Consider the following 14,585-nt stretch of genomic DNA (forward strand, 5'->3'; position numbering starts at 1 on the left):
TGCATTCGCATCCGCATTCGCGAATGTCAGTAGTAGCTGATATTCGCATCCGCATTCGTATTCGCGAATGTTCAAAAAATGACATTCGTTACATCACTAATGTCAACTATTTATCGTCTTAAGGGAGTGCAAAAAATCGAAAAAATCGCGTTTTTTGCACTTAATTGTTTGTTAATCATTCAAAAACGGCTCCGAACTCTAGGCAGGAAACAGGTAGATTTTCTTCCTATAGGTCTACAATAACTAAAAAGTTGTCAGCTACCTGGAAATTTCGGTGTCCTGAAAAAATCCTTATTTCACTGGACTTTTAGGCTAGCTGATGACCAAGAACTCCATGAATTAGAATAAGAATAAAAAAATTAAACGGAGAATCATTCAGGCAAACTTACTTTAAAAATATTACCCAGGTAATAGCTTTTCTGTCCTAGACGGTACAATTTGAGGGTTGGTATTGGCTGTGTTAATCCAAATGTTTCTAAAAACGAAAGTTTATTATTTATTATTAGTACATTAAATCACGGTTTTTGTTCCAAATTTTATAGAATCAATTACATTAATATGAAAGGCATGCACATATGTACACACAAAGTGATGGTGTGTCGATGTGTGCTTTTGACCTGGGGATGAATTTCAGCCCTTCTCGGGGGTTAAAAAAATATACTTTCAGAATAAGTCCGGAAATGGATAAACTACATAATTCTAAGCAATTTTTGTTCTTTAGAATTTTTTCGCTAAGTTAATACTTTTCGAGTTAATTGCGAGTAAATATGTTCATTTTTCAACAAAAAGTAAACACGTTTTTAGGCGGTTTTTGGCAAATAACTCAAAAAGTAAGTAATTTATGGAAAAATGATTCCTAGCCAAAATATAGCTTCTAAAAAAGTGAAAAAATGGTGTATGCAGTATGCATGAACTCTCTAGATACAGTAGAAGCAAAGTTGTAGGTAATGAAAAATAGGTTCATAGCCGTCAAATTTCAAAGCAAATATTTCAACGTGAAATAACCAAAAAATGATACACTTTTTGGGGAAAACTCATTACACCTTTTTTAAAGTGTTCAAAAAAATATTTATTTTTGTTTTTTAAAAAAGTTTCTAGTATCAAACGTAATGGTACGGGAGCCCAAGCGGGGATTTTTGCAGTTACTCGAGCGAGTGAGATTATCATATGGGAAGAAACCTTGTAGCCCGTAAATGTACCTCTACCATATATTGGCTCTTAATACAAGGGAGTTGGTTAAAGGAATCCGAAAAAAATCTAAAATCTATCCTTAGAAAAAGATTAAGATAAAGTCCTGTCGCCGGGGGGGGGGGGGCGCTAGGGGGGGCACAGGCGCGCTACAAACAGGCTATTTCATTAAAAGGCATGCGCTGTTCACGGGAAACACTATTTGTTTATAGCTTTGTTTGACAATAAAAAAATTTATTTTTAGCTATGCAAATAATCAAAATTGGTATAATTTGACTTGAACTTTCAAATACGGTAAGAATTGCTATTTTATTTTTTAATCAAAAGTTATTCGGGTTCAAAAATTGCAATTTTTCGATTTTTTGAAAGTTCAACCGCTTTTATCTCGAAAACTATGCATCCTACGAAAATACTTATAAGAACATTTTTTGCTTAGAATGGGCCAAAAAATACAAAAAAATGTTTTGTTACGCGAAAAATAGATGTTTTGTAATTCCTCAAGTTCTTTGTTTATAACAATCTTATCGACATCCGGATCAACTGTTACCCAAAATATTCGTGTTCTACGCGTCAAAATAGGTACATAAAAAAACTTGGGTAAGTCCATCTGAATAAAGGAGGCCGTTGTACCCCCTAGCGACAGGACTAATAAGGTAAGTTAAGTATATGCGAAGCAGTTTATATTTAAAAAATCTGACAATTTGGGCGAGTCACAAAGTTTCAAAAAACAAACGAATATTTCGCGAAATGAACGTCAGATTGAAAAACTAAAAAATACATTTTCAATATTTATCAAAAATCTATCGAATGATACCAAGCATGCCCCTTCACGGAGAGGGGTGGGGGATAAATTTAAAATTTTATAGACGAACCCCGCGATATTTTGCGAAATGAACATCAGATCGAAAAATTGAAAAATACACATATTCAATATTTGTGAAAAATCTATCGAATGGCACCAAACACGACTCCCCACGGAGGTAGGGTGGGGGTTACTTTATAATCTTAAATAGAAGCCCCCATCTTTTATTTCAGATTTGGATTCTTTACGTAAAAATAAGCAACTTAAAAATCCTCCACTTTATGGAAAACTTAACTTTTTTTGGTTTTACGACCCAAACTTCACAACCCAATAGGTCCCATAATGCTCGAGCCACTGCAAATTTAGCATACTTTCCTCCCCTACTATAAGCAAGTTACGCTCAAAATAAAGTTGGTCCCTTTTTTTTTGGTCAAAAACATTCGGGAAAATCACCCTCTAATTAGCATCTTAAATCAAATTAATTGTTACCGCTTCACAAGTTACTTTACTTATTATGTCTTGTTTATATGATCTGTAAATTTCATCGGTTCAAAGGGATTATTTTTTCAAAAAATTTGGTTTAAAGTAATTTTTTTTAATTTTGAAATAAAATGTTTTTTTTTCTCACCCATCAAATACTTCAGGCAATAGTAGATGCCATCATCAGAACTTCGTCTTACAGGCCATAAATGCCTCAAAGAAGAGTAATTGTAGAAATATAGCATATTAAAAAATTGAAAAATCAGATCTAGTGTGAAAACACTTTCAAATATGGAAATCTTTCATATCTGATGTGATTAAACTACAATGGCTATCACATGCTAACGGAAACAGCTATTACACTAGCATTAGACTATATTTTCTTAAAAATAGTTTTTTTTTCTTAGTTATAGTTATTACCTTAGTTAAAACCTTTCTATGAACTCTTTTTTTTAACATGATGTTAAAGGTTTAGTCAATTCGGCAAAATTTTCTATGAATCTTCTGTAATATCCCATGCGTCCTAGAAATAATTTGATTTTTTCTTTCGCTGTCTTGGGAATAAATCGCTGTCATGAAGCTTGCGGGGGGGCCCAATCGATCTGGGGCCTCATCTTGTCGTCTGACAAAACTGTTATTCGTATATTATTTTTACGTTACGTGTTTAAATTTAAGAACGTAAATTTCTAAATAGGCATGTTCGGCAAGTGAATCATCTCATATCCATATCTATAAACTTAATCGTTTCCGGTCTCACGAATTTTTATGGTAACGGCAATAAACTATATTGCTTTGTACGTGAACATTGAAAGATTTGAGAATTGCAATTTGCCGAATTTCAGAACAATATTTCTAAATTTAGAAATGGGTGTTCTCTTGACATTTAGCATTTCGATACAATTATCGGTAGTAGTTTCCAGAGGCGTTACACGGGCCCCCGTAGCATGGGCTATCAATATTCCGTCGTCTTCATAACAGAGTATTTTTACTTCTGTGTTTCCCACTCTGTATCCTCTTCCTTTGTTGATGCTGTTGGCGATTTCATTCATGATTAAATTAAAGAGAATTGGGCTCAATGAGTCCCCTGCCTTATTCCGTTGCCTATGTCTATAGATTCTGTAAGTTGTCCATCTATTCTACAGAAACTTCTCTATTATACAGAAGATGGATTATATGTTTGAGTCTTGAAGCTTGCGGGGTTCCCCAATATGTTAGGGGCTCCATCTTGTCGTCTAAGATATGTAAAAATGTGTAATTTTTATATTATTATAGGCATAAGTACATACGCAACGTTTTTTAAGCGGTGTAGTATTGAAAATAAAGTTGTCCATGAGATAGATTTGTATTAATAAAAGTGTAGATATATTCGCTGATAGTAGTACACGAAGAAAGTTGTTCCTCTCATCAATAATACTATGAAATATTGTAATCATTTATTAATATTTGTTCTTTTTTATTCTATCTATACCAATAAATATGGATTACCCTCCACTTCGGGGAGTGAAAAACATATGTTTAAAATAAGTCCGAAAACGGTTAAATTTACTAATTACAAGCAATAGTCCAATATATCGTCGGTTTTGGAAGATGATTACAAAAGTCTTAAAAATGGTTTTAACTGCTTCGTTTGAGCGAGTCTAAAACTTTCTGAAAAATTTCAGTGTGCATGTTGGATGCGTTCCCGCGTCCTGCGATATTAACATATTTACTTTGTCGGACTAGGAAACGCGGCTGTAAACTTGTCGGACAAGATATTGACAATCTTTATTATTTAAATATAAGTACTTTAAATTGAAAAGTAAGGGTTTTGTAATCACAAAATCTTAAAGTCCGACACCCGCAAGATATCACTCTATGATGATGATAACAAAGTCATCATAGCCATTCTGGCTATGATGACTTTGTTAGTTGCTATACGGAATAGTTGTGTTGAGGCCTTTCTATACCATGTTCTCAGGTTAGCAAGCCAGGATATTCTTCTTCGTCCTGGGGCCCTTTTTCCTTCAATTTTACCTTGTAAAATGCACTGGAGTAGCTCGTATCTGCCTTGATTTCTCATTATATGCCCTAAGTACTGCAGCTTACGGCCCTTCACGATGTTGACTAAATCTGCGGTTGTGTTCATCCTCCGTAGTACTTCTTCATTGGTGACTTTGTCTGTCCATGGTATCTTCAGGATCCTTCTGTACAACCATAGCTCAAAAGCTTGAAGTTTCGATAAAATTTTCGCCTTCAAGGTCCACGTTTCTACTCCCTATAAAAGCACTGAGTACACGTAACATTTAAGGAGCCCTATTTTTGTTTTTAGAGTGATGTCATGGCTCTTGAACACAGAGCTCTTAGTCAAGAATGCACTCTTTGTCTTTCCGATGCGACATTTAATCTCTTGAGTATTCTCCCACGACTCATTGATTATAGTGCCCAAATAGTTGTATTGTAAGACACGTTCAATTCTTATTTGGTTCACATACAGATTTACTCCAGTTATGTTTTGCTTGCTGATGATCATTAACTTGGTTTTGCTGGTGTTTATATCTAGTCCATATATTCTGCTGGTTTCAGTTATTTTATTCATTAAGTTTTGCAGCCCTTCTATGGTATTAGAAAACACTATTGTATCATCTGCATATCGCAGGTTACTAAGCTTGACTCCATTTATTGAGATGCCTTCATCAATATCTTTTAGAGCCTCTTTAAAAATGTGCTCTGAGTACAGATTGAATATCAGCGGTGAAATAAAGCATCCCTGTCTCACTCCCCTTAAGATTTTGACCTGATCTGTATATTCTCCATCTATTGCTGATTGAGCTGATTGATTCCAATACAGGTTAGCTATTATTTTCAGGTCTCTTCCGTCAATCCTGTCCTCTTCAGCACTTCCATCATTTGTTCATGTCGGACTCTATCGAAAGCCTTTTTGTAGTCAATCAGGCATGCAAAAACATCACAGCTGACATCTCTACATTTCTGAAATAACACCTGCACACTAAATAAAGCCTCCCTCGTACCAACGGCGTTCACAATCCAAACTGATTGGGCGCAATTTGTTCTTCGCATTTTCGGTAAATTCTATTATGGATGACTTTTAAAAACAGCTTAAGAAGATGGCTCATTAGGCTTATGGTCCTATAGTCTTCACAAACTTTTGCTCCTGGTTTTTTGGGCAACGGTACAAACTCAGATTTGAGCCACTCCGCTGGTATTTTTCCAGCCTTGTATATGTCATTATACAGTATGTCCCTGTAAGTTGTATCCATATGGAAAACTTTTTTATTATTAATTTTACGAAAAAAAGTTATTCTTCATAAAAAGCTCTGCATGGTCCAAAACCTAAGATTTAACCATAAAATATTAAATTTTTTGAATATTATACGAGGTATGTCAAAAAGTTTGAATTTCACTCAAGAGTAAAGTAGCTTTATTTTTCACAATATTGAAATTTCCTATTAGGAAAAGTTGTTTGGAATTAAAAACTATATTCTAGTATGCAATTACATCCTTCTAATTGAAAAAAAAATTTGATAAATTATGGATAACACATTATTTCCAGTTATTTCAATTCAGATAACTCTTTTATTATTAATTTTACGAAAAAAGTGATTCTTAATAAAAAGTTCTGCATGGTCTAAAACCTAAAATACAATCATCTTATGTCAAATTTTATCAATTTTATACGAGGTATGTCAAAAAATATGAATTCGCTCAAGAGTAAAATACGTTTATTTTTCACAATATCGAAAATTGTTATTATGAAAAGTTATTTAAAATTAAAAACTATGTTTCAGTATGTAATTACATCCTTCTAATTGAAATATTCTGAACTATAAAGGTACTTTACTTTTGATCTAAATTTATCTTTTTTGACATACCCCCTATAAAATTGATAAAATTTGATATAAGATGGTTGTATTTTAGGTTTTAGACCAGCCAGAACTTTTTATTAAGAATCACGTTTTTTCGTAAAATTAATAATAAAAGAGTTATCAGAATTGAAATAACTGAAAATAATGTTAGTTATCCATAATTTTAAAAAAACATTTTTTATTCAATTAGAAGGATGTAATTGCATATTAGAATATAGTTTTTAATAACAAACAACATTTCATAATAGCAATTTTCAATATTGTGAAAAATAAAGCTACTTTACTCTTGAGTGAAATTCAAACTTTTTGACATACCTCGTATAATATTCAAAAAAATTTGATATTTGATGGTTAAATCTTAGGTTTTGGACCATGCAGAGCTTTTTATGAAGAATGATTTTTTTTCGTAAAATTAATAATAAAAAAGTTTTCCATATGGATTACAACTTACAGGGACATACTGTATATTTCAGTTATTATTTTTATTTGTGCTCCATCTAATAGCTTTAGCAGTTCTGCAGGTATTTCGTCAAGTCCCGGTGCCTTTCCATCCTTCATTTGTCTGATGGCTGTGGTTACTTCTTCGGGTAGGATTTCGGGACCTGAATTATCTTCAATGGTGGGTTTTTTTCCTGTTCTAAGGTCGTGGAAAAGTTTTCCCAAGTATTCTTCCCATACTTTCTTTTTATCTTCTTTGGTTATGGCAAGATTGCCTTCATCATCTGTTATTTTTCCGCTACTGCGTTTTCGGAACTGTCCAGCTATTTCCTTCACCTTTCGATGGACATTGAAATTGTCATATCGACTCTGATACTCCTCTATTTCTTGACATTGTTCTGTTTTTTGTTTCTCTTTTGCTTCTCTTATCTTTCTTCTGACAATGGTATGTATTTTTTTATATTCTTTGAGATTTGTTCTTTTTTCTCTGATCCATAAACTCGAGTATTTCATCGGTCATCCATGATTTCCGTTTCTCTGTATCTTTCTTCAGATGTTGTTCTTTTATTTCTCTCACTGTTTCTTGTATGATGGTTAGACTTTCATCTATAGTTCCTGCATTTCTGCATTTTAGCATCCTTGTATTGAGGTTTTCACTTAAAGTACTTAAAGTACTTACACATATTTAATTATTAAAGATTGTCGATCTCTTGTCCGATAAATTTACAGCCGCGTTTCGTTAGTCCCACAACGTAAATATGTTAATGAAGCGGGACGCTGAAACGCGTCTAACCTGCACTCTAAAATTTTTCAGAAAGTGATAGACTCGCTCAAACGAAGCCATCTTTAAGACTTTTCTAATCATCTTCCAAAAAGGACGGTATACTGTGGACGGTATACTGTGGACGGTATACAAAAATGGTCTATTCATGAAGTCAATCGACACAGTAAAAGCAAAGTTAAAGCTCATGAGAAATTGTTCTTATTCGTAGAATTCCAAATCGAATATTTCAACGTAAAATAACCAAAATAAAGCACTTTTCGGGGAAAACTCAATAAAAATTTTTATTGAGTTATTTATAAAAACATTTAGAATAACTTTAAAAATATTGTCCGTAGAAAAAATTATTTACATATTTAGTCCATTCTTTCACGGTTTTTGCTCTAAATTTTAAAGAACCGCTTGGATTGACATGAAATTTGGCATACGTATAGCTTACATGTCAAAGAAAAAAAGTGATATTGTGCCGATGTGTGCTTTTGCCCTGGGGGTGACTTTCACCCCCTATTGGGGGTGAAAAAATATATGTCCAAAACAAATCCGGAAATGGATAAACTGACTAATTTTAAGTAACTTTTGTTCTATAGAGGTTTTTCGCCAAGTCAACACTTTTCGAGTTATTTGCGAGTGGATATGTTCATTTTTCAACAAAATAACCACATTTTTAGACGCTTTTTCGCAAATAACTCAAAAAGTAAGTATTTTGTCGAAAAAAAATGTTCTTAGCAAAAATATAGCTTATAAAAAAATAAAAAAAATAGTGTAAGCGATAGGTCTCTGGATCTCGTAGAACCGGAGTTATAGCCAATGAAATATAGATTCATATTCACCAAATTTCAAATAGAACACTTCGACGTGCAATATCCAAAAAATTAAGCACTTTTTGGGGAAAACCCATTATAACTTTTTTATAGTGCTTAAAAAAAGCTTTATATTTGATTTTACAAAAAGTTTCTAGCATTAAATTTAAGCAAGTTACGCTCAAAATAAAATTGGTCCCTTTTGTTTTTTCAAAAAAAAAATCGGGAAGACCACCCTCTAATTAGCAACTTAAATGAAATTAATCGTTGCCGCTCCACAAATTATTTTACTTATGTTGTGTTTATATGATCTGTAAGTTTCATCGATTCAAAATGCTTATTTTTGAAAGAATTTGGTTTCAAAGTAAAATTTTTAAAAATTTATATTTTGAAAAATATGTTTTTTTTCAAAATAACTTAAAAATTGTTAGAGATACCAAAAATCTCGAAAAACAAAAAAAAGTCAGATTTGCTTTTCTGAATATCATGTATTTTTTTGTTTTTCTGTTAGACAAAAATTGATTAAGATTTGGTGTTTCTAAATTTGCATACATTCGTGATCAGTGACTCGTTCAACCCCTTTTAACTACAGCCCTTTCAATAATAAGGACTTTGAACCGATGAAACTTACAGATCATGTAAACAATATATACACAAGTCAAGAAACTTGTGAAGTCGTAACGATTAAGTTCATTTAAGATACTAATTAGGGGGTGATTTTCTCGATTTTTTTACCAAAACCAAAAGGGACTAACTTTATTTTGAGCGTAACTTGTTTAATTTTGATGCTAGAAATTTTTTTTATAAAACAAAAATAAAGCTTTTTTAAACACTTTAAATAAGTTGTAATGAGTTTTCCCCGAAATGTGCTTCATTTTTGGTTATTTCACGTTAAAGTATTCCATTTGAAATTTGACGAATATGAACCTATTTTTTATTAGCTATAACTCTGCTTCTACTAGGTGTAGAGACGTGATATATACACCATTTTTTTAAAAATTTTACAGACTATATTTTTGCTACGAAAGTTTTTTCGACAAAATACTTACTATTTGAGTTTTTTGCGAAAAACCGTCTAAAAGCGTGGTTATTTTGTTGAAAAAATGAACATATTCACTGCCAAATAACTCGAAAAGTATTGATTTAGTGAAAAAACTCTATAGAACAAAAGTTACTTAAAATTAGCCAGTTTATCCATTTTCTGACATTCTTTGGACGAATATTTTTTCACCCCCAAGAGGGGGTGTAAACCACCCCCAGGGCAAAAGCACATATCGCCACAATATCACTTTTTTTCTTTGACTTGTTAGCTATGTGTATGCCAAATTTCATGTCAATCCAAGCGGTTCTTTAAAATTTAGAGATTTTGCAATATTTTACCGTTAAAGAACGGACTAATTAGGAAAGCTGGTATTTTACACGAATTTTTAAAAGTGTATTTCAATTGGTCACTAGTCGTGGTAACTGAAGGGGGAGCTGGGAGTCGACAAATGCATGAGTTCAAAAACTAAAAAAGGCAACTTAAAACTACTATCAATTTCTATATCTCGGGATCTACTGAATATATTTTGATTTTCTTTTTTTTAATTTGTATATAATTTTTCTGTATATTACAAATATGCAATTTGTCTAGACATTTATTAATTAGTATAGAGTCTAATTTGTTTAAACAGTTTTAGAAAAAATAATTTTTCCCAAAAATCCATGATTTTAATCATATTATCATTATTAATCATATAAAAAGTTAAGGTACACTTTAATAAATAAATTATCTTCAATAACTTATTGTCTAATAAAATTAATTTATTTATTAAAGTGTACTTTAACTTTTTCTATGATCAGTAATGATACTATGATTAAAAAAATTGATTTTTGTAAAAAAATAGTTTTTAAGAATTGTTTAAACAAATTAGACTGTTTATTAATTAATAAATTTATAAACAAATTGCATATTTGTAATGTACGTAGGAATTACATGCAAATTAAAAAAGAAAGATCAAAATCCATTGAGTTGATTCCGAAATACAGAAAATTGTATTACATAGTTTGAAATTGCTTTTTCGGTATTTTAACTCGGTGGATTTGTAGGTTTCCCTGGTAATCGTTTGAACTACATTTTTTAAAAATCGTAGAGGGTGCTGTGAAGGTAAAATGTTTGTGAAAATTTTTTAAGAAAAAATACAAATCCCAGTCTTTAACATGGCATTAATAAGATTCCTTAATTATTATAAACAAATTAGCTGTGAATTAAAAAACATGGCTAACTTTGTCCCAAATGAACGCAGGCTAAATTTTTTATTTGAAAATTTGTGTAAAAATACTAGTCTCTCGAATATATAAAAATATTGTTTTTAATAAATTTTGATACTATGACTCTTCTACTTTCATTTGGCATACTCAGAATTGCCCTACCTTCAATATTTTCTGTCTTATGTTATTGCAAAATAAAGATCTCTGGGATAAACAAATAGAATAACTCTTAAACTAATTAATGGATTGGTCTCAAATTTTGAGGGTTTGTCCCCTATACCCAACTTTGAGTGAAACACCCAGGCTCTTAGGTAGTTTTAGTAAAAGTTATGAACAAATAACGATTTTCACTTATTTTGCAATTTGCGTAGCAACAAATTAACTTTTTAACATTCAAAAATCGGCATTTTGAAGGTTTTTCAATGTTCTAAAAAAATAAATTTTGTAATTTTATGTCAACTATTTAGCTTTTGAATGGGGTGCAAAAAAATCGAAAAAATCGTGATTTTAGCACTTAATTGTTAAAAATGAAAAAAGGGACGCAAACTCTAGGCAAAAACAGGTAGGTTTGCTTCCTATAGGTCTACAATAACTAAAAAAGTGGTCAGCTACCTGGATTTTTTAGTGTCCCGAGAAAATCCTTATTTCTCTGGACTATTTATGTTATTAATGTATTTTTGGAAGGAAGTAGAGAATATTATTGTCACCAGATAGAAAAAACAAATTTGATTTAAAATATCTTTGAGTACGTTATCTATTACTAGACAAGGCGAAAACGGCGGGTTCGAAGGGAAAAATATTCCCATGAGATTTTTTTGCATAATCACATTCGTGAGACATCCCAGAATAAGGTTCAAGAAGTCGCCCACGTGAAAAGTGGGCCAATTTTTTTTAACATTTTTTTTAATCAAATTTCCAGAATCAATATTTTTGGCCCGAACAATTTTTTCTTTAATTTTTTGGACCATTCTGGACAAAAAAGGTTTCTTATAATTTTTCTCTAAAGTTGATCGTTTTCGACTTATAATTATTATGAATATTATATATATTATTATGAAAGTCCATATATGATTAAATCAAAGTTTAAAGCCCCCCCTACAAGATCCTGAAGAAATTTTTGTTATTATTTTATTACTAAGCTGTTATTTTTAAGTCATAATAATAAGCGCCGTGCACGTGTGCGGCTGCTGTAAATGCTGAGTGCGAGAGAGAAGCCATTTTAGCAGTCCAATTGTGCATCTTACTCGCACTCACATTTACAGCCGAGTCAATACGATCTAACTGCTCATTGTTATTAATTAAAAATAACAGCTTAGTAGTAAATTAATGACACAGATTTCTTCAGGATCATGTAGCGACGACTTTAAACTTTGATTTAGTAACTTTCTGACTTTCATAATAAGAATTTTTAACCGAGTTATTAAGTCTTAAAAATGGCTATTTTCGCGTTTTTCAAATTTTAAATTGCTTATAACTCGAAAAAGATCAACTTTAGAGAAAAATTATAAGAAACCTTTTTTGTCCAGAATGGTCCAAAAACCTAATAATAATTAGTCCGGGCCAAAAATATTGATTTTTGCAGTTTGATTAAAAAAAATTGTTAAAAAAAATTGGCCCACTTTTCACGTGGGCGACTTCTTGAACCTTATTCTGGGATGTCTCACGAATGTGATTATGCAAAAATATCTCATGGGAATATTTTTCCCAACGAACCCGCCGTTTCCGCCTTGTCTATACTATTTGAAACGTCGCAGATGTGTTTTTAACAGCAAATGACCATTTTCAACATTAAAGCTGTCTTGGGAATTGACTCATTTTCCATTTCTATCTGAGTAAATCCAAAAAGTCAAGTCTAGTAAAATATTGATATCGGCCAAGATCTTGGTATTATTCCACTAATAGGTACCTATTCATAAATTCCTCAATCATTGAAAAACAATTACAATTTTCAGTATCGAAGTTTTCCACATAATTATTTAGAAAGTTATTATCGATGTTAATAGTTGTGTGTGCAATCTTTGTTAACAAACTAAATGTGTATTAGATTTGAAGGAATTGTTATTTAATTTGTTTCATTTGTAATATCATCCAGAAACAATAGTCCAGAGAAATAAGAATTTTCTCAGGACACTCAAATATCCAGGTAGCTGACTACTTTTTTAGTTATTGTAGACCTATAGGAAGAAAACCTACCTGTTTCCTGCCTAGAGTTCGCGTCCGTTTTTTAATTATTTACAATTTGATACAAGCTAAATAGTTGACATAAAATTACAAAATTTGATTTTTTAGAACATTGAAACAGCTTCAAAATGCTGATTTTTTAATGTTAAAAAGTAAATTTTGTGCTTCGCAAATTGCAAAATAAATGAAAATCGATATTTGTTAATAATTTTTACTAAATTTAACTTAAAATTTTAGTGTTTTACCGCAGTGCTGGATTTAGGGTACTTGCGGCCCTAGGCCAAATTACACCGAGCGGCCCCCGATAACTTCACGATTATCTAATTAAAGCGTAAAGCACATAATATTAATAAAATATTTTACTTTTTAAAATTGATACAACATTGGTACTACAAAAAGTATATTGGTAAATCACATTAAACATTTTGACAGGCGACATTTTGCGCCTCTGTCCTTAATTGTTAAAATTAAATAGCATTTGTTTCATCCGGGGAAAAAGTAGATACAGGTGACAGCAAAAGACTAAAAAAAGCCGGGTTGAAAAGACTTTATAAGTAAAAGAACAAGCAAAATAATATGAACTGTATAACAGTAAAAGGCTACGCTACGGTACTGAAAAATAAAAATATTAAGAATACCACAAATAAACTTTTAGATCGTTAACTTGTCACATTATTCTCTTATACTGAAAAGCGTCATTGAACAATGTCATATTCTTAATTTGGATAAAGTTGGATTAGTGATCAACATTGACACTCGCTTCACTCCATACTCATAATAAATCTCATAATATCTAAACTCTAATCACTCAATTTTCTAGCTTTTTTTTTAGGGGATGGGCACGTAGTTTCGGCTCTATTGCTATTTAAATGGGATTCATTTTTTCAAATCCTGAGGAAACTAATAACATTGTTTATTTACACAAAGTATTTTTAAAAAATTTAAACGCAGAATGAAAGATTACGTTCTTACCGAGGGCCGAAAGTCCTTGAAAACTTCTGTAATGTTTATTTTAATATGTTAGAGGGGTGAAAAACTAAGAGAAAATGTAGTGTAATTTTTAATTTCAAATATCTCGTTCAAAGAAACTTTTTATTTATTCTAAGGGACTTTCGGCCCTCGATAATAATTTAGTTTTTCATTCTGCGTTTAAATTTTTTAAAAATATTTATTAGTTTTTTCAGGAATTGAAAAAAATTGACTCCATGTCCGTGGTGATATTTTCCAAATCGAACATTCGCTATCTTTGTCATACAACGCTCCGGGTCAAATATAATATGATGACAAGACTGTGACAATTTTAAATATTTGACATAGCATCGGGAATATTTTGAGTTGATTAAATAATGTTGATAGTGTATTTGATAAATAATTGATTTAAGACGTGAACTTAATAAAAAGTGAATTGTTTGTTATTTATGGACGATCCAAGAAGAGAATTGACCAGGATATATTCTGTGATCAAAGTATTTTTTTGTTAAAGATGTTCAAAATTGTAAGCGTTCCATAGTAACAATATATTATTAAAAATCACTTTAACACTCTTTCTCTTTTCTCGATTGAGTATTAGTTTTTGTTGTACAGTATATAAATTATTACTATCACTGAATGCATAATTAGTGAAAAAATATTCATATTTATTAACTGAATTAATAATTTGCAATTATACAATTAACAGTTATTCAAGAATATTCAAAAGCCATCTCTTTAAAGTTAATGATGACATTGTCAAGTAGTAATATTTACATATCCGTACCAGTGAAAATTTTACTACACGTAATTTGCCGTGTAAAGATAGAATA

General features: G+C 31.3%; 1 protein-coding gene across 2 annotated transcripts in view; it reads right to left on the reverse strand.

The window, feature by feature from the left end:
• Nucleotides 1-14,585, reverse strand: part of LOC126892208 (C-type lectin 37Db-like) — a 125,458-nt gene that overhangs the window by 102,746 nt on the left and 8,127 nt on the right. For both annotated transcript variants that reach the window (XM_050661716.1, XM_050661715.1), the window contains exon 2: nucleotides 390-475. In XM_050661716.1, coding sequence (XP_050517673.1) covers nucleotides 390-475 — 86 coding nt within the window. The remainder of the gene's footprint in view (nucleotides 1-389; nucleotides 476-14,585) is intronic.

Source organism: Diabrotica virgifera, chromosome 9 (assembly GCF_917563875.1).
Source record: "Diabrotica virgifera virgifera chromosome 9, PGI_DIABVI_V3a".
Classification (NCBI taxonomy): Eukaryota; Metazoa; Arthropoda; class Insecta; order Coleoptera; family Chrysomelidae; genus Diabrotica; species Diabrotica virgifera.